Source organism: Aulostomus chinensis, chromosome 19 (assembly GCF_037954235.1).
Source record: "Aulostomus chinensis isolate RoL2024-O1b breed Wild chromosome 19, RoL_Achi_v1.0, whole genome shotgun sequence".
Lineage (NCBI taxonomy): Eukaryota > Metazoa > Chordata > Actinopteri > Syngnathiformes > Aulostomidae > Aulostomus > Aulostomus chinensis.
In genome coordinates, this window is record NC_141338.1 from 3,290,477 (window position 1) to 3,309,558 (window position 19,082).

Sequence of the window (19,082 nt, forward strand, 5' to 3'; positions counted from 1 at the left end):
GCAGACCAGTATAACCAGTGTGAATAGAACCACCAGCTGAGGAGTTCAGTGGGTCATTGAGACTTTTCTGGAATGAGGCCAGCAGATTTCTCCGTGAGGAAACACTGACAAGACTTTAAAAAAAAAACAGCGTGCTCATCAACGAGCCCCTGAACGCCTCCTGGCTCTCACACGGCCTTCATGACCACAAATGCACCGACGGCGAGTTGCTTTGTAATTAAGAGCCAATTTAGTACACCATCATCCACCGACTCTTCTTCTTCCAGCGAAACACCGGACTGTGCTCCCTTTGAACAACAGTCACTGGTGTGTGTGTGTGTGTGTGAGTGTGTGTGTGTGTGTGTGTGTGTGTGTGTGTGAGTGTGTGTGTGTGTGTGTGTGTGTGTGTGTGTGTGTGCAGCATCAGGTTGCAGGCAGCTGCAGTGCTTCCAGTGGCCACCGAACGGTGCCAATGTGCCCTCAACTCAACTCTCAACTCTGGTGGAACTCTGCACGTTCTTCTGTGAGTCCTTATCAAAGTAGTATTTTAGATAAAATGAATCATAACATACAGCAAAAGAAAAGCAGTACAGCTGGTGAATTTGAAGTGTTTTGGAGTACAGTGACGCTCAGGCCGCACGCCCTGACCCACTTTCTGGCAAAGAGAAGCTTTCTACTGCTCTCAAGTCTGCATGCAATCTTTTAGCTTAGCTTAGCTTAGCATCAACCCTGGACAGCAGGAAGAAGGCAAAGGGTTCTAAATTAGAGAAAAGAATTGAGTTCTTCCTTCTGATCCATTGATAATTAAAGGGTGTATGATGATGTAAAAAAAAACAACACTGATAGCTCCACCCTCTTTCCCTTGATTCAAAGCAGTCGCCTCCATCAAAGTCTTTCCAAGCCAGGCAACGATTGTGATTGGAGGATCCCAAAAAGAGGGCGGGGTTTTGGGTAGGTCAGCTCTGCTCAGAGTAATCAAAGCTATGGTGATGAGCCTGTTTTGAAAACTTTAGAGTTGAAAGCGGAGATACTAGCATTAATATGTACAATTACCGCCCTAACAGTAGACTCAAAGTATTTGTGATTTGTGTCTTCTTTGCGTCTGGCTGCTGCTGGGACTTCCAGATCTAGTCTAGATCCAGTACCTACTGCAACAACACAGGACTGCTTGATTTTCGCAGCTTGGCAAGACGTCTACTTCCATAACTGTTGACACATTCCGGCCTCTAAACATCAAGATGATATTCAGGCTCACCGGCAGACGACTTCGGGCTCAAACTGGCGTGAGTGGCGTCCATCGATGACTATAATCTCATGGTGTTTGTCCAGAAAACACTCAACCGCGGACTCAGGCGTCCGCGTGATGTTGCACCTGAACCCAGCACGGTCGCAGGCCCACCAGAAGGCGTCGCTTTGGCTATCCTCCTTGGCGAACACCAGCAGGACCTGACGGGACAAGACAGAGTGGACGTCTGGGTGAGACATGGCTGCTTCAACACTGCCCTGGTGTCTCAGGACATTTGTCCACAGCAGCTGACACATATGGACCTGAGCAACATCCATTTGAGTGCTGAATGTCTTTCTTCAAACCCAGAAAAGGAACATTTGTGACTGCACTGAGCTCAAACCTTCAGAGGCAACAGCAGCGATTCAAACTCTAAATCTGTCATGGAAACAGTCGGAATTCTGCGAAACCACAAAATGACAGAGAAATAAGTAGAAATAATGTTTGAGAACATGAAACAGACAAAAGGACTGTCCCTGAGGTATACGGCTATCATGAGACACGGTGAGTGACTGGTTAGCCTCGTCGCCACACAGCAATAAAGCTCAACGCCATGCAGCTTTCTTCACTTACATTAGAAACATGTGCATTCAATGATGCAGACGCAATATTTACAGTAAAGATGCATATTTGATAAAAAGGGATAATATTGCATGCTTGGTTGAATTGTCGGCAATAAAGAAGGGCTGATGAATCTCTTACAGACGTCACCACCACAGATGAGCGTTGCCAAGGTTCAAAATTATCTGTAATTGAATTGTAGATGTAGATTAAAAAAAAAAAAAAAAAAAAAGGCGTAAAAAACCAAAGCAGAATCCCTCACTGGCAGCGGATGGGAATGTGAACTCACGCTCTATTTTAATGGAATTTAGAGCGTCAAAGTTCAGGATAGGCGGTTCGAGCCCCGGCTGGAGCACGGGATCTTTCTGTGTGGAGTCTCCATGTTCTCCCTGTTCCTGCTGGGTTCTCTCTGGTACTCCAGCTTCCTCCACAGTCCAAAGACATCAAGAGGGACCAGGTTAATCCAGACTCTAAATTGACCGTAGGCGTGGCTGGGAGAGCCAATGGTTGTCTGTCTCTATGTGTTGGCCCTGCCATGGACTGGCGACCTGTCCAGGGGGAACCCCACCTCTCGCCCGAAAACCGCTGGGATAGGCTCCACCCCCCCCCCCCCCCCTAACATGAATAAGCGGAAGAAAATGGATGGATGGATGGAAAGTCCAGGATGGTCACAGACATTATTCATAGATGTCATTCAGTTAATTTAATTAACTATTGTATGATGACAGAGAAAAAAAAAAACTTTAAAAAGTCCCAGTGGACGTTTCAAGAAATTCCCTCAAGGTGTTTCCCTTGATATCGCACGGGGCAGGCGAGTGTACACACCCTTCAAACACCCTTTAATCCAAAATTGTCTTCGTCTGCATGAGTAGGATGTTATTTTAGAGTTGGACGCATCACGGGACTACTTTCCTGACCAGGCGCAGTGATTTGATGCAACACCTTGAAGGCCCATCGTGACTTCAGTCAACAAAACAAAGACTGCTGCCTGTTTACCACGGCAGACTTTTTAAGAGAGGATGAGGAGGATCACGTCTGGACAAACCAAGACAAACTCTGAACCTGAACTGGTTGAAACGGAACATAAACAGAAGAGGAACTGAAGGCTTTGAAAGCTGGGAAAGAGAGAGACAGTGCAGGAGGCTGAGACAGGTAAAGTAGTACTGGGTAACATATCCTAGTCCTTGGTTTCCCAGATCACACAGAGAGGAGAGTAGGGATCTATCTGTGTCCGACACTACAAATGAGCAAGAACTGTATTTCCCAAAAAGTGGACGTGTTCTTTCAAGTTAGATCTTCTTCTGGTGAATTTTTTTATTCAGGAGAAACTCGACAACACAAACGCACAAATGAATTCTGTTTCACACCAATAAACCTGAATCCTGCAGCACACGTTTTTGATCCCACACTGTGTTTAGACCCTGAACACACCGGCCACCTTTATAGAAGGAATAAAACGCTGTCTCTCTCTCTCTCTCTCTCTCTATCGTTCTCTCGCTCTCTCTCTCACACACACACACACACACACAACTGGGTGGCAGCCAGAACCAACAGCACTCAGCTGGGCCTCTCAGCAGCATCACCTCCTGACTCCCTCGAAGGACAACAAAAGGATAGAGTGACGGGGAGGAGAGATGAGCGCTAAAGTCATGACTTCGCACTTCCTACCCAATGTCAGAAGGCGAGGAAGAGGATATCTACCTGTGGAGGACTTCACCTGGAAACACAGCACACAGACGTAGATGTAAAGGAGGGGGGGTGAGGTGGCGTTGGTGGGTGCCTGTGAAAGGTCCACACTCTTTGATCCGGCGCTGCCTTGTGTAACCATGGCGCTGGTTTGTGTAACCATGGTGCTAGCATGCGAAATTCCACACACACAGTGCCCAGTCCATCCCGGGACCAGGCCGACCGCACAGACCTGCCGCCCAGATATGTCACCAGCCTTTAATACCCCATCAGACGTACACATGGCCACCCTCCATCATTCTTCCTTCAGTGTCAATGCTACGCTAATGAACACATGTTTAAGCAGCTCCCTGGTGGCGGAGTCCTCCAACTAAATACATACTTGAAATACGCAGTAAAGTGGCGGTCCGGCGGTCTGGATGAGACCATAGTCCGGCTAGTCCTCAGCTGGTGCCAGGCTTATCCCTGACGGCTGCTGTGAGGTTGTCAGAGTTCAGAGGTTAATCCGCCATGTTTGCACACGGCTGGCTAGAAGCCATCTAAAGTTGGGAGCTTCACAAACCCAGAGAGAGGTCACTGGGCTAACTGGCCATGACCACTTTATCCATGTGATAGCGTGACAGCCTGGCTCAGGGACAGCGTAGGACAGTAAACAACGGCCGTCGGGGCTCTGCTTTCATGCTTTGGTTCACTCCAAAACCTCTGAGAGAATTATAAAACAATATAAAATCAAAGGGAGTTGCTGCTGGGTTTTTTGGGGTTGGTTTCCCCAGGGCTAACTTTGCTTTTAGCCATTTGCATCCAACAGAGGTCCGGTTCTGTGCCCATTCCTCCAAGCTTTCTCTGACAATTCCACATTCCAAACCCCCCCCCAAATCAGGTTCACATCCTGAACCAAAAAATGCTCAGTTTTCCTTGCTAACTGTGGCGCTCAACCATCCCGGGTTTCCTCATGTCTGACAGAGAAAGTACAGAGAGCAAAACAGACCGTGGATTCAGACTGGCGCTCAAGATCTTTGACGCACCCCTAGTACACACCATCAGCCAAAACATTAAAACCACCTGCCGAATATTGCGTAGGTCCCCCTTCTGCTGTCAGAACTGCTGGCCTGGACATTTTAAAAGACCTCTAAACGTTTCCTGTGGTGTGCGACACAGAAGTCCACAGCGAGAAGTTTCTTCAGTAAGAAGTAAATCAGGGTCTCTTCAGTGGGACTGGACCGGACCGGCTGTCCTTCGCTGCACCACCGAACCCTGAGTACCCAGGACCCGGTTCACCAGGTCTCTGTCCTTGGACCTCATTCAGTGACCACCGCGCACCAATAGGACGCCGCAAGACTTTGGCATTGACCCGCTCATCTCGTCAAAGTGACTCAGATCCATTCATTTCACACACGCACCTTGACAGGTGCCATGGTAACCACGCAATCAATATCATTCTCACTTCAACTGATTTCATTGTTGTGGCTGATCAGTTATTGCCTGGCAGGCTTTTCACCTGATCAGATGTTGCATGCTCATCACTGAGTGTTTATACACACACACACACACACACACACACACACACACACACACACACACACACACACACACACACACACACACACACACAGAGTTCTTCACTGTAGCCTGGAACACATTTGCGTTCACACTGCTGAACGTTTGTGGCCACATCGCATGATCCGATCATCCAAATGCCGGGTACAAACGAGGCGCAGACGCTTCCGTGCAGGTGCTCTGCAATCACCATCCCAATCGTGCCGATCAGACTCCATTTTGGATCGAGGGGGAAAAGATCCACGAGACTGTGAGGCGAGGTCCGCTGCTGGACTGGAAGGCGCTTGAGTGGCTCGTGTTCCTGAGGGAACGGTGGGGATGACTACAGCGGATCGGCCAGCAGAGCACATTTGCTGACTGGGATGTTTAAGAGTCATATATAAGATAGATCACGTGACCGAGGGAACAATCAGACTCAGATTCCACAAGCAAGTCAGGGACGGAGGAGCACGAGCGATTTATCGAGTTTGTTTTAGCTTAAATCACAGCATTTGTCTTTAATCTTTGGTCTCTCCAGTAAGAAGCGCATGGCTGAGGTTGTGGAGCGGAGTTTGGGTCATGGGTCCGCAGAAGTCGCGTCCCTTCACCCTGCCGGAGAGTCCTGGCGGGTTTGCAAGAGACTACATAGGAGCTGGATCAGGCACAGTACCAACAGATCTCTCACATCCCCGCACTGGAGGGTCCGCAGAGCCGTGTAGACCCAAAGCGAAGTGAATTAAAACAAAGTAGTAAACAAGTACCTGATGGAGGAGCTGATTCCTGGGAACCTCCAGGACATTCTCTGTTACATAAGGGCAACAAATCTGACAAGCACATGGCCTAATCCTCAACCAGAGGATGAGCACAGGCAATCCCCGACTCAGCCCTGCCTAACCTTGTACTATTAGTACTATTACCAAACTCTTCACGGACGGCGTACGGACCGGCCCATGACCTCACAAACCCTCCACATATCGTGCCGGCACACGTACAGTTACACCATTTCAACATGTGAGACACTTTCATGGCAGAAAGGTGTTTTTTTTGTTGTTGTTGTTGTTGTTTTTTTTTAATCTTTTCCATGAGTTAATTCTGGAGGTTCATTGTCAGTCCAGCATGTTTCCACTGCCGGTTTTAATTCGTGGGTCACATTCTTATTCAAGATGCATGTATTTTTTTTTCGTCAGCCTGACCGGCGTTGCTCAGTATTTGACGATGGTTCCATGAGAAATCAAAACTTGTTTGTGCGGCTCTGTTTTCACAACAGCAAGTGTCACTACCACAAAAGAATATAATGAAGTATCATGAAACCCTTTTGAAACAGGTCTATACGATCCACCTGTCAACAGAAAACCAAATTATAACCAATTCAGCGAATATCATCCTCGCTCGCTTCCATCGTCACTCAGCAGGTGCAAATGCTTTCATCCACTTCATCACATTTACTGTGATACGCAAGAAAATTTCGAGCAAATGTATATATAAAAAAAAAAAAAAGATTCTTTTTTCAACAGCAAGATTTAGAATAAAGGAAGTGTTGATTTAAACTGAACATTTAATCTGAACATGTAATTAATTAGGAAACTCAATCTGGCTGAAGAGGTTTGTGAGACTCGGGCCTATTTTCTAATCAGCTTAATTTGGACATATTGTATAATACGACTTTGCCTGCGCGTCTCTCTGCAGGATTATGCAAAAACAAAAAACAAAACAAAAAAAACAACAACAACAACAACAAAAAACAGCTTCTGGACGGACTTTCACAAGGTCACTGGACCCAGGAGACTTTTCATTTCTGAAGGATTATTCACAGTGGTGAGACAAGATTTAAAAAAAAAGAAAAAGTCATGAATATCTCAGGAAATATTACATGAAACTACATGAAAAAAACAAGACGTATTTCAAGTATTTTTGAAAATATTCCCGCACCTACATGACCGTTTAAAATGAGGATTTGCATTTTTATAACAAAGCCTTTTTTCTTTTTTTTCTTTTTTTTTTTTAACAAGCACATTGTGAAAATACAGTTGCATGCGAGAGCAATAGCTACCGGAGAAAGAAATAGAACAATTCGATTTAACAAAATTCAATAAAAAAAAATTAAATAACAAATATATACGGGCAAGTAAGATTAACTACCAGTACAAAGAGATGAACAGTACATTGTGGAGACAGACGAAATAAATAAGTCTCCGCTGTGGATTTTGCATGTAAAGGGGCAGATCATTGACCGGCCTTGGTGGAGGTCTGGGCGATGATGTTGATGATGATGATTATTATTATTATTATTATTATTATTATTATTGTGAACACATTGTCAACTAAATCCATTGCTGGCCAGCAGAATAAGAACATCCTCTGCTCGTCATGCAACTGGACTCCAGATGTTGTAAATCGACTTCACTCTCACCTGAATCGGCTCCTGAGTCAATCTCATCGGTCCCACACATTCTTCTGTAGAGGAAACCTGCAGAGGAAAGAAGGAGAGGACGCGTCAGTCGCACACACCCCAGACACATCGTAGAACACACACACACACACACACACGACACGCACACACACACACACCTGTGAGCGCTCCTTACCATTTTACCATTGATGTCCAGGAGCATATTGACATATTGCTTTTCCTGTTGCACTTCAACACCTTTAATCTTCTTTCTTACTGCCCGCTTTCATCCCACTGAGCAAAAAAAGAAAAGTACTTCCCCTCACAAGGCAGACGTGTGGAGTAACCAGGATAGAAATCACCCTTAGAACAGCAAATATCGAGCTCTTCCTCCAGCGCCTCTCCTACACTGACACTTAGATGCAGTATTAGCAGCAAACCTCTTTAGACAGCATTAGCGACACGCAGGTTTACTTGCGTAATCCCGCTGCAGAAGAATCACACGCGGGACTCTTTATACGTGTCGCCTGTCTGCTTAACCACATGCGTCATTCTGGTGCAAACTCAGCTAAATGTGCATGGATGTACGCGCACACACTCACACACACATGCTTACTCCACACTTCAAACACAATATGAGTCAGCAGAGGACTGTGGAGAGCGTGTGTGTGTGTGTGTGTCATTAACCATCCAGGTATTTTTCTACACTGAAAATGTTTTGTGCTAACCAACAAACACTCATAACCCCCAGTGGGATACCCAGGTATTTAGGATCAGGTATACGCGAGCCACAAAGGTGAAGCAAGGGTGGGGGGGTTTAGTTAAGTGTAACTTCTTGTGGTGTGGAGGGTTATGACTAAAGAAGCAGTGACTCAACCACCCATCAGCTACTGTGTTCCAGGGTAGTTAGGTGCATGGAGGGCACACCTGACCCACATTCAAGTCACCAACAGCTGCATTCAAAGGCTAACTTGTGACTTTATATGTAGCGACCACCACTGAGGGGCGTCGAGTCTGAGGGGCCTCCTCTGGTCCTCAGACTCTACCTTTACATCTGAAACCAGAGTTTCAGGTGTGAAAGTTCCCCCAGACTACAGTCCTGACCAAACAACAACACGCTTCTTTGCTGTTTTGCCACAAACTGACTGCAGAATGTGCATGCAAACCGAGCCGCAGAACAACGTTAGCCATGGGGGGCAGCTAGTCAGGATGGTACAGTGCAGTACAAAAGAGCTGAACCTGCACCCTGGGATGAACGGATTCTTTTCTTTCTCTGGGATCCTGTGATCACATGCACTCCCAGAAGCCACGAGATTTGAGCTGGCGAAGGATCCCCGAGATCTACGGCAACCGGTGTTGTGAGAACAGGAAATCCCTCCCTTCACTGATGCGAGGTCTTCCAGGATACATGGAGGGAGGTGAGCTTCGCGCATTAAAGCAACTCAACCAGTCACTGGGAGTCGAACGCAGCAGCTAGAAAGATCTGGTTGTTTACTGAGTCTGACTGAGCCTGAAACCCCAACTGGTTGTACTGGGCCACTTCCAGTTGCCAAACCTGAAACTGACCCTGAACAAACAAAAGTAAACAACAACAACAACAACAACAACAACAACAGAACTTGTCTAACGTAAAGAAAAACCTTGGCAGTTAACCCGGTATTTAAGAAATTGTACTGTACAAGAAAGAACTGCGGAGATTCATACCGGACGCAACCTCGCCGACCCGAGTCATGTGACTCGTGTTAAAAGCTGGACTTGACTTCGAATTCATGACCTGAGACTTGACTTTGGTTCGGCTTGGATACCAAGACCGGGCGAATGTTGCCTCAGCTGTGAAAACAGTTTTCATGTTGGAGTGGAATTTATTTACATGCAAGGAAGTTCCCGTAGGTAAGTGTGTTTACATGCACGTGACTGCAACGCTGCTTGGTCCTCATGTTTACTGAGCACCGTCGTGTTGCCTGGAAGCTCCTTTTGGGGGTGCTGGGAAATGTGGTCGGTGCAAAGGATGGTGGGTATCATCAACTTCCGCGCCTGAAGCTGAGGATATTTATCAGAAGAGGAGTTTCCCAGCATGCATTGAGAACAACGCCCGGCTGGAGGAAAACACAACACGGTGGCAGGTTAAACACGGCACGGTGGTGTTCAGAGCTCCAACTGATGATTATTTACATCAGCGATTAATTTCCCGACTATTTGTTGAACTCTGAAATGTTAAAAAAAAAATACTTGTACAGTTTGTCTCAATTTCCCAGAGCCCAAAGTGAAAAGTTCAAATTAACAATTTTTTGTCAAACCATTAAAAAACTAAAAAACAAAACCTCTTTATTTCCTGTCAGGATCTTTTTTTTATATTTTTTATATAGAAAAAAAGAAGCATCTCATCCTTAAATGCAATGAGCAAATGTTTGAAATGAGACTGATGCTATGAACTGATTATCAAATATTTAATTGAGTCCCTCGATGGACTGTTCCTTGTATTTAGGGATGAACTGGGAATTCTGTTGATATTTACAACTGATTTGGCCTGAAATGATATATTTAGGGCCGTTGTTTCCTGATCGTAAATAACAGATCACGAGTCTTGAGCCAAACGGGGCCCAGATAACCACCAGCCATCAGGCCGCAACGGGCACGTTGAAGAAAGGACGATTGCTGCTGATACTGATGACATGCTGGTACTATCACGGGTCTCTGTTTGTATTCACAATTCTTGAAGGCCTTGTTGCAAGCCTCGTTCACATAAACAACGACGTTGCCTCTTAGTAGAGGATTACGATGTGATACGTTCATCTGCAACTATGCGAAAGAAATCAAATGATACACCTCTTATTCTAAACAGTTTCAAAGTCGGAGCCACACACGCAGTCACTTACTCAAACCGATGAGACATCATTGTGCGGGGAAGTGTAAACGGCACGTTTTGTTCTCCCGCCATGATGTAAACTGACTCGTCATCTTAATAATCCTGCATCGGTGTAAAACACCTTCAAAAGGCCACATTAAACATGCTGTAACTTTGTTAGCCTGATTACATTCTGAAGCTCTGGGATATACCATAAGAGGGCTGTTTAGTCTTTATTATTACAGTGTGTGTGTGTGTGTGTGTGTGTGTGTGTGTGTGAGACAGAGAGATGACATGACGTACCTGGGCCTCATGTGACAGTTTATTTATACAGCCAACATTACCAAGTGCGTCACAAGAACTCTAAGACAATAAAATTAATTTAAATTGCATCAAGAAGAAGGCAGCTCCATTATGAGAAACACAGGTTGGCAGTTAGTTGAAGTTGTTTGGATGATGAAGAGGAGCGTACCATTTCTGAAACCCTTCCCCGGGATGGACAGATTTTTTTCCCCCCTCTCCCAGTTTGTTTTAGTCCTCTGATCACTCCTGCGGAAACAAAGATCACTTCAAGCTTTCAAACTGAAATTACGAAATTTCCTGATTTATTAGAGGCAGTTTAGATCTCCAGAAGATGGTACGCTCCTTTTACCAGGTGGAGAGGCCCTTAAAAGTTGCATCATGGGAGATGTAGGATACAGTGCTTTTAGAGATTGACTAACCCACATTTAGAATTAATGCTCTCTTCAGAACTTCAACTGTGTTGTTTATTCTGTATGTAAAAAAAAAAAAAAGTGAAAATAAAGAAATCTTGTTCTTGTACTGATAATACTGACATCTGTAACAACTGGCTATCAGCCGAATCAGTTTAAAAATATATATATCATTAGCATATTGGATATCGGCAAAAAAATTAAACGTCATGCATCCGTGAAGAAAAGAAAGGAACCGGACGTCCAACAACGCTCAGTTATTTCCAGGTTTAGGAGTCAATCCTGCACCACTTTCTAGAGTCACCCATCTTCTGTAAATTCATCTGGGTTTGATAAAGCTTCAGTTTTGCTGGTTTTGTTCATTTTCTGAACACGGAACCTGAATTACTGGTGGTGAATTTTTGAGCATCCCAACAAAGTTGGGCTACAATGCTTTTAAAAGTGCTAATTCACACTCTGGCCATACTCTTATGAGTGAGCGGCTGTGTGAAAGGACCTGGAGGCATGTCTGTACCAGCCACCAGCATCAGCTCCTTCACATGTGACTGTTAACACTCCTGAAGCACTGACCAGAGGGGTAAACAAACCACTCGTGTATACAAACATGCACACACATATATGCACGCGCGCACACACACACACACACACACACACACACACACACACACACACACACACACACACACACACACAAACACACACAAACACACACACACAGCAACACACATGGGAGCGTGATCAACACCATGGCAGATTATCAAGATCCTGCAGGGAAAGGCAGATGGTTTTAATAATAAATGGTATCATTGATCCTCTCTCAGACCTCGGAGATAGAGGGGAGCTGAAGGGGAGCTGAAGGAACAGCTGAAAAACCAACACGCACTCTGGATACACACACTTTCTGTGTCATTCTTACACAAAAGTAAAAAGTGAAAACTAAAGAGTAAAAGATTTTTACAAAGTTTCTGTGGAGCGGTGTAGGAACGAGTCGTGACACCCAGGAGCACGTTAGCATTGTTACGGGGTGCTCACCTGAATGTCTGTGGGATTTTTGGGGGTAAAATCAGGTCAGTGGTGACTTGAAATATTTTCAAGTTTTACTCTGCGCAATAAAACGCAGCAGTAAATCTCACAATCATGAATTTATAAGCTTTTATGGGTTTTTCACATGGAAGCGCCAATCTACTTGCTGTGACAATGTGCCCGTGGTGTTGCTCCTTCATAGCATAACGTTAGCTACTTGATTTTACACTTCAAAAATCATAACAGTGGTATTCATTAGTAAAAATACCGTGTTACACAAGAAGTGCTAAGCTAGTTGTAGTGTTGTTGAAATGATGTATCTGAAGTGTAGATCCTTCAAAGTGAAATGTTAGGTTTGTACTTCTACACATTGATTTTACACTTAAAAATTATAAAAGTGGTATTCATTAGTAAAAAAATACTGTATTACACAAGAAGTGCTACGCTAGTTATGTTGTTGAAGTGATATATCTGTAGCTCCATCAAAGCATAACGTGAGCTTTGTACTTCTACTCATTGATTTTACACTTACAAAATCATAAAAGTGGCATTCATTAGTAAAAATACCAATATTACACAAGAAGTGCTAAGCTAGTTGTAGTGTTGTTGAAATGATGTATCTGAAGTGTAGATCCTTCAAAGTGAAACATTAGGTTTGTACTTCTACACATTGATTTTACACTTAAAAATTATAAAAGTGGTATTCATCAGTAAAAATACCGTATTACACAAGAAGTGCTACGCTAGTTATGTTGTTGAAGTGATATATCTGTAGCTCCATCAAAGCATAACGTGAGCTTTGTACTTCTACTCATTGATTTTACACTTACAAAATCATAAAAGTGGCATTCATTAGTAAAAATACCAATATTACACAAGAGGTACTAAGCTAGTTGTGGTGTTGTTGAAATGATGTATCTGAGGTGTAGGTCCTTCAAAGTGAAACGTTAGGTTTGTACTTCTGCACATTGATTTTACACTTAAAAATTATAAAAGTGGTATTCATTAGTAAAAATACCGTATTACACAAGAAGTACTAAGCCAGTTGTGGTGTTGTTGAAGTGATATATCTGTGGTATAGCGCCTTCAAAGCCTAACGTTAGCTTTGTACTTCTACATGTTGCATTTACTCTTGACAAAAATCATTAAAGTGTTATGCCTTAGTTAAAAATATCATATTAAACACTTAGCTAGATGTGGTGATGTTGAAGTAATAAATATTTAGTGTAGTTTATTTATAGCATAAGGTTTGCTTTGTCTTGAAACAAGTGCATGCACATTTCAAATTATCAAAATAGTGCATATGGAAAACTATCTTACTGAACATAATCTGTTAATTTCACAAACTTTTCTTTGTAACTGTTTTTGTTTGTTTGTGTGGCAAAAATCCAAACTCCAATGTACAATTTTTTTTTTTTTGTGTGTGTCAAGGGAACCTGCATAGCGAGCTTCCTGTGGGACTACAAAAATACCTCAGCCCTACAGCACTCTGTAAAGGTTAAAACATCAATATAAAGTAGTACAATATGAAGATTTCTTTAAGCACAAACACACAACCAGTTGTACTCAGCAAATAGCTGTAAATAAATACCACCTTTGCAAGTCAAACAACATGCTTGTTATAATCTTACAATGTGTCTTTTTATGCTGTCCTGTCCATATCTGGCTCACGCCTGAATGGGTTAATCCACTCTGACTGCGGGTCTGATGACATGATCATCTGCTACACTACTTCTTAACAAAACACAGCTATATCCTCCAGGGTTTGATCATAAATATGAAAAAGTATCTGTTCACATGCTCCCTCATGAGAGGGATCCATCAACAAGTATAAAGTACACAAATAATACGACACGACGTGTACACAACCAACCGGACGAGTTTAGGATCTTGTGGTGAAGTTCAATTTAGAAAACGCTGGGATGAGAACTGCAGCACTGTTCTGTACGCTCATTTTTCAAAAACTTTTATTTAAGTTACTAACTAAACTTAGAAATACTTCTCATTTGATTTATTAAAACTTCCAATGAGCTAGTACGTTGAATTTTAAACATGATTCTTGATGTTCTGCAAATAGGTTGGACAAAAAACCTCATTCATAAAATATCCTTACACGCTGCAGGGTTTTAACCCTTAAATTAGTCTAACTGGAAGCAAAACCTGATTAACTCTATGCATTTTTTTTTTTTTTTTTAGTACGACGCTAATAACTGTCATACATTCAGGTGTGAAAAGCTTAAACTCTAAAAGAGCTACACAATTGACATCAGAATTAAGGAGTTACACACAGTCTTCAGGCTTTGCTTCCCATCTGTGAGACTAAATTGAGAGTTTAAAAAAAAAAAAAAAAGTCCAATCGTGTGCAAGAATAAATTTGTGCCTGAGGGTGTTTCCTGAGCGAGGCCTCGCAGGTACCACGTCAGAAAGCGTATGTCCAACGCAAGAAAGTTGCTGAACTCAACACCAGACGGATGTTAATTGAAAATGAAGATCTGATTGATTTTATTTAAAACCAAAAACAAAAACAAAAACAAAAAAACAACCTCACTCGAGGTCACAAGACGTTAAAATGTTAACGTTGATGACGTTTGGAAGGAGTTAAGATTTTTGTAAACTAACATCCACATTCTACATCAAACCGACGCTGGCATTGGACGCCGTCCTGTAATTGAATTTTGGTCACTTGACGTCACATCCAACTCAGGTTTGACTCGACTGCTTCAGCCGGTTTTCTTTATCCTGAGGTTTCGTTAATTCATCTACTCGTCAAGATTTCAGGGCAGTCTGAAAGTTCTGAAAAGTCCTTGAGCGCGCGCCTCCATGTTCACCTCATGGCCTACTGACTCAGTTGTGTGTTTTGGTACGCGGTGCAGCGACACAGCCGTTAGATGAGTTCATGTGCGTGTCGCCCACCGCCTGACCGTTGATTTCGGCCACTTCGATCCGCACGCCGCGTTCAAGACAAATTCGGATTCACATCTTCGCTCAATTTAAAATACATTTCGGATTCTGGTCGCCGTCGCCTGAGGTTGTTGTCTGTTAAGAAGTTAGGCTGCGGGAATTTAAACGAAGGATATAAAGGACCGGTGTGCGACAGATACAGGATATTTAGAGCCAATGCAGCCAATTTTACGTCACGTTGGGTTCTGGGGAATTGCGGGCATTTTTTTTTTTTTTTTTTTGGACGTCTTATAGAATGAATTATTCACAACTTTGAAAATAATGAGTAGCTCAATGACAATAATCCCTCGTTGTAGCCCTACAACATGTCTGTGACGGGTAAATATCAGCTGATATTACTCAAGCTGCGCCCATCAGTTGGCCGATATTTGCCTTACTGACATCCACTGGCAGACAGGAAGGCTTTCACCCATGGTGGAGGTGGTTGATGTGAAATATTACACGAAATGTTGTTTCAGAAATGTCTAGGATTGGATTTATCGACAATGTCAGTGTGATAAAGGGCTCAAAGACCTTTGAGGAGCAAAACAAGGTAGAACTTCTGTTTCGGCGCTGCTGCGAATGAACATTCGCGAGCGGCAAAAGCTAGTTTGTTTTTTTTTAACTCAAATCGAAGTGTTTGAGGGTTACTGAGCATACATGCGGGTTAAAAAAGGCACTCGAGAGTTTGTAAAGAAACATCCTGGGACAATTTTGCTCTTCTTAGCCGTCACTCACCGTTAGCATGAGGCTAACTATACATGGCTGGCTATTTCCGCGTGCTTGAATCACAAAGATATAAGATGAGAACTTGAATGACAAAATGCTCCTTTTGGCTGTTGCAATGGAAGGAGAATTTAAAAAAAAAAGATTTTGTTTAGTTTACTGGGCTTAAAAGTGATAAATTAAGATAAATAAAACGATAAAATAAGACGTTATGGGCATCAGCCAGGGGTCGCCAATTTAAAAAAAAAATCTTTACATAGAAATTAGTTACTGCAAGACAGCTGCCATAGTGTTCATGGTGCTGTCTAAAGTAAGCTAATGCTAAGTTGCCATTCATGAAGAAGAAAATCAACAATCATCACATCCCTCAATCATGGCACCTGAATGGCTGCAGAGAGGGACTGATGATGATGGTGATGATGATGATGGTGGTGATGTGGTCCGCACGGGCCTGGATGAACTTAGGTCATTAGAAGTAGGGGTTTTTTTTGGAGGGGGGGGGGTTGGGGGGGCCTCAGCTGGGGACGCACACGCGCACGCACACATACACAAACACAATCGGCTCCTCACGTGTGTGTGTCGTCCACCCCGTGATGATGTCGTGACAGCGGGCTTATTTATCTACCTTGACGCTGGTGTGGCTGGTCTGCGTCTCGGCCTCGATGCGGATGTGCCCGCCGCTGTTCTCCTTACGATCCCGGTACGAGTTGTTGCGCGAGTGCCGGCTCTGGTAGGTGATGACGGAGGGGATGGTCTCGGCTGCGTCGGTCTTGATGAAGAGCCCGTGGAGCGTGGCCGCGGTACCCTGAGAGATCGTGGTGGTCTGATGTGGGGAGTTGGACTCGTCCGAATCCCGGCAGTAGATCACGCCGCTCTGAGAGACGTGGATACTGGGAGCGCAGCCCATACCTCAGCGACCCAGCAGCTCCCTGGCAATAAACACTCGGGTACCACCTTCCTCTCGGGTCCGCAGCCGCCTGTTGTCTCCGGGCATCGGCCGCGGGATCAGATCGCTCTCTCCTCCACACACCTCCGTTAGAGCACATGAAGGGAGGGAAACATGAGGTGTGGAGGATTTAACACACGCGTCCACCCCCCCACCTCCCCCCCAACCCCGGCAATCCGCGTCCTCCTCTGGCGCCGCTATTGCAGGATCTTGGATGTCATATTTAGGATAATAATCTGCACCTTGCTGATGGCCCCGCGCCGCGACGTCATCTATGAAATGACTGATGAATTAGAGTAATGAACGCACGGCTGGATCACCTGGCTGCTCTCGATCACCTTCTGCCTCAACATCCGGCTTCATCCTCTGCACATGCTCACATTTGAGGCCTGCTGGGAGAAACTGAATTCTCTTCTGCGTCTCTACTTTAGTTATTCTGCTTGCAGATGATTGGCCACGACCCACCCCCCACCACCACCTCTCTGTCTCTCTCTCTCCCTCTCTCTCTCTCTCTCTCCCCCCACTAGGACCCCCCCCCCACACACACACACACACACACACACGCACACACACTCTCCCTCCCACCCTGACTCCAGGGGTCATTTCAATCATTGTTATGTCGAATTAACATAATACAGTAAAGAACATTTAAAGAACATCTTCTCTTTCAGTTTATATTTTACTTTATTTTAAGCACATGACCAGAGTCAGAGATAATCTCATTTGTTCCTGTGCAGCTGTGTGATGCCTGTGTGTGTGTGTGTGTGTGTGTGTCTCCATGGCTTTTGACATCTGATCATGTAAACGAAGAAGAAAAAAAAGGCACAAATAATGAACTAGTAAAGACGCTGCAAATGACAGTCGGTTAGCGTCATGACTGTTAGCCGATGAGGTCCCATCAAAAGTAATCAAACACACAACCGTCTGTTGTGTTGCCTGTAAAAGACGGAGGGCAGCGTGCTGGTTCTGCTCAACGTGTCGCCTCCAGCTTCGCCGGACAGAGTTGGTTATGTGTGCAGGAGGGCCGTAGAACAAGGGTGTGTGTGTGTGTGTGTGTGTTTGTCCTGGGCACTGCACTACTTTGCCATGAAATAAACAATTTAAAATTGTGAAACATTGTAGTTTCATACTCAGACACGTTTCCTGACAGGGCGCAGTTGCACCCCAGACCTTCAGCCGACAAAACTTAACATTTATTGAGGACTAGCAGAGCGACTGCTGCTCCTCATCATGGTTGACTTTGCGAGGGATGGTGAGGAGGGTTACTGCTGGACACACCAACATCCTGAACCTGAGCAAGTTGAACCAGACCACCACAAGGCTGCAGGCTTTAGAATCGAAGACGGAGGTATGCTAGCACTACCACCTACTACCATTCATTGCGCTGAGCTAACTAGCCGTCTCTGTGTGTGTGTCGGTAAACACACCGGGTAACAGGAGAAATAGTTTAATACAAACCAGCCAGGAGGGCAGAGACGGTGGTTTCTGTTTTACAGTGCGTCTTTGTTTCAAGTCAGTATTTCAAACTCAGCGCTGACTGAAGCATGTTAGAGCGCCACCTGAAGCGTACCTGGACACCGACGGACAGCAGGGATGACGAATTGTTAGCCTATTGGTCCAAGCAGCGGAACAGCGCAGCGTCATTTAACGCTGATCAAACTCATCCACGTGGCAGGCAAAAGCTGGATGCTAGCAGGTGTCAGCGAGTGGGAGGAGCTACTCAGGACAGACACAAATACCTGAGGGTCCCACAAGTCAGTGGGAACCACGGTGCAGCCAAATATCTTCAGAAGAGTGCTGAGAAACCGGGTGAACTTTCGGAAAGAATGGCGTTAAAACAGCAGTTAAAATCAGTAAAAATAATAATAAGGCGTGACTCATTTAGATACTGGATCGTAGAGCCTGAAAGAGCTAACTTTACAACCGTCGACATCCCCGGCAGCGCGAAATCAACCAAGACTCAGTTCATCATCCGTCAGGGAACTGAAACAGGTGTCGAAACACAAGCATCATTGACAAGATCCTGCAACAGAACCAGCGAGGCCAGGTTCAGTCACTCTCCTGGGGTCCCTCAGGGTGCTGGAAGAGCAGGACCTGGTTTTAGTGGTTGAGCTGGCCAGCAACCCACCGTCTCACACACACACACACACACACACACACATACACACACACACACACACACACACACACACACACACTGCCTCACAGTGGGGCGTGCCTGTACACATTTGGTAGTTTGCTGCTTTGAAGAATAAAGTCCAGGAATTGTACTGCCTCAAACATGGTGTTGTTCTTTTTGTTTGCTAAAAGCAATTGCAGCGGAGGAAAAGGAAGACGAAGAAGGAGAAGAAGAAGAAGAAGAAGAAGAAGAAGAAAGGTCACAAAATGGACATGAAAACCAGAAATACTCGTTTACTCAATAATCGTTTCATCTCAGAGTCTCCGTACACATT

General features: G+C 44.6%; 1 protein-coding gene across 4 annotated transcripts in view; it reads right to left on the reverse strand.

The window, feature by feature from the left end:
- Window positions 1-19,082, reverse strand: part of pde8b (phosphodiesterase 8B) — a 41,280-nt gene that overhangs the window by 21,111 nt on the left and 1,087 nt on the right. The window contains exons 2-4 of one of the 4 annotated variants that reach the window (XM_086188544.1): window positions 16,309-16,713; window positions 7,458-7,514; window positions 1,235-1,425 (exon numbers count right to left, since the gene is read on the reverse strand). In XM_086188544.1, coding sequence (XP_086044670.1) covers window positions 1,235-1,425; window positions 7,458-7,514; window positions 16,309-16,590 — 530 coding nt within the window. In that variant the 5' untranslated portion in view covers window positions 16,591-16,713. Of the gene's footprint in view, window positions 1-1,234; window positions 1,426-7,457; window positions 7,515-7,632; window positions 7,921-16,308; window positions 16,771-19,082 lie in introns of those variants that run through there. The other 3 variants (XM_086188545.1, XM_086188547.1, XM_086188546.1) reach the window with 3 other exon arrangements.